At 31.5% G+C, this 2,003-nt stretch overlaps 1 protein-coding gene across 1 annotated transcript in view; it reads right to left on the reverse strand.

The window, feature by feature from the left end:
* Positions 1 to 769: 769 nt before the first annotated feature.
* DPY19L4 (dpy-19-like 4 (C. elegans)) overlaps positions 770 to 2,003 on the reverse strand; it is a 78,083-nt gene continuing 76,849 nt past the window's right edge. The window contains exon 17 of the mRNA XM_011937200.1: positions 770 to 1,428. Coding sequence (XP_011792590.1) covers positions 1,264 to 1,428 — 165 coding nt within the window. The 3' untranslated portion in view covers positions 770 to 1,263. The remainder of the gene's footprint in view (positions 1,429 to 2,003) is intronic.

Genomic DNA, 2,003 nt, shown 5'->3' on the forward strand with positions numbered 1-2,003 from the left:
AGCACTTTAACAAGTCAGAATTATGAAAATCTGTTCACTGAACAGGAGTATAAGGAAAAACTAAACATGTATCCCAACTTATGACACATCTATAGACTACATCTATCCTGAAACTCTTAATAAGGCCAAATCAACGTTTTAAAATTTTCTCTTAATAAATGATTAAAAATATAAAAATACTTAAAGGAACATAGCATTTAGACTGTGAAACTGTGTTGTAAATGTTATTATACTTGTCATTTTTTCTTGATGTTGAAGACTGCATCACAGTTTCATAAATAACATTGCTTGTGTTTTATAATACATCTGCATGCAGAGGTACGTTTAACAACATCTGCATGTATCCCCAGAAACTGTTGCTCATTTTAGAACACATATTTTTATTCTGATAATGATTTAATTTTTTACTTAGTACTTCAGTAGAAAATATGTGAATAGATTGTATGCCCCATATCAGTATTTTAAAAAAAACCCTGAACAACATTCTTTTAAATGTCCATTAAAAAAATATATGTAACAGTTATTGTTTTATCATGATTAAATTGGTATCAAATTAATAGGCATAAGTGAAATAACTAATCATTTACTAGTCATTTAAAAAAATGCAATAACATCATGCACTATGTATTACTAAGAAAGTGCTCACTTATACAAGCAACGGATGAGGAGAAGAGTATCATGAAAATTCTAGATATATCTTTATGCATATCCTTAAAAATCACTTTCCTTTATAATTTCCATTTTAATTTAAATGCCACATATCTTCAGCTAACATTTAAATTAGTTTTTATTGTAAAACTTCAGTTGTTATACATCATAAAACACCTTCAGAAACTTGCTTGAAGGTAGGAATAATTCTTTCCTTCTATTAAATAATTATATCACATTAAGTATTTATTAAATGTTATGTTTGAGAAATGTATTCTGACCTAGAACATATTCAAATTCAAGATCAATATCATAATAGAAGGAAGATTTTATGGGGAAAATGTTGCAATCAGTAAAAGTGTTAAAGACCACGTAACAGTAAGGAAGATACCTGTCTGGAATACTGCAGAGTGGTATACATCACATTTAATCAAAGGAGAGTAATGCTTGATCTTCTATTTCCCACAGAACTCTGGATCCAGTTAAGAGCAGAAGGGGGAAAGAAGCAGCAATATTTCAAATGTCCATACTCTGACCTGCAAAAGACACCGAGTAGGTAGAAGAAAACTGCGTTTTACTTCAGGTAAGTCTTTGAAATGAAGGCTCTGTTATTTTTCAAGACTGGAAGGATATCACAGTGTTGATTTTATATACAAAGTAGGATCTGTTCCAGTATACTCTAGTGAAATAATTCACATATGGAGAATAGTTAATTTTGACCTCATGACAAAATCGCCCATACTTTGAGTAGGTTAGCTTGTCACCTTCTTCACAAACCATCTATTAAAAGACATAAAACATAATATTAAAAAGCTTATTAAGCTTATAGCAGAAATGCAATCAATATACAAATGACTATTATTTATATGAAAAAACACATTACTGCTAAACATTGTCTATAAAACATCTCACTGTTAGCAAACAGAACAGGCTTCATAAGTGAGTCACCATGCCCACTATACTCCTGAACTTTCCATTGACACTGAGAAACCAGTATGAAGGCTTCCAATTTTTAAAAGATTTAATCCTAAAATTTAGAAGGCAATATTTCCATAATCCATTATCACTGCTCAGAAGAACCTTATCATGCATCCTACCAAGGCTGATGTTTTCTTTTGATGTTTTCATACATGATGTTTTCATACATGATGATTTGTATGTTGAAAAAATACTTCAAACTACTTTTAATAAGCTGTCCCCATTATTACATAACTCAATTATACTCTTAGTTAAGTTCCAAAAATAAAGTTTAAAGATTATGAGTTTGCCGGGCGCGGTGGCTCAAGCCTGTAATCCCAGCACTTTGGGAGGCCGAGACGGGCGGATCACAAGGTCAGGAGATCGAGACCATCCTG

Source organism: Colobus angolensis, unplaced genomic scaffold (assembly GCF_000951035.1).
Source record: "Colobus angolensis palliatus isolate OR3802 unplaced genomic scaffold, Cang.pa_1.0 Scaffold16, whole genome shotgun sequence".
Lineage (NCBI taxonomy): Eukaryota > Metazoa > Chordata > Mammalia > Primates > Cercopithecidae > Colobus > Colobus angolensis.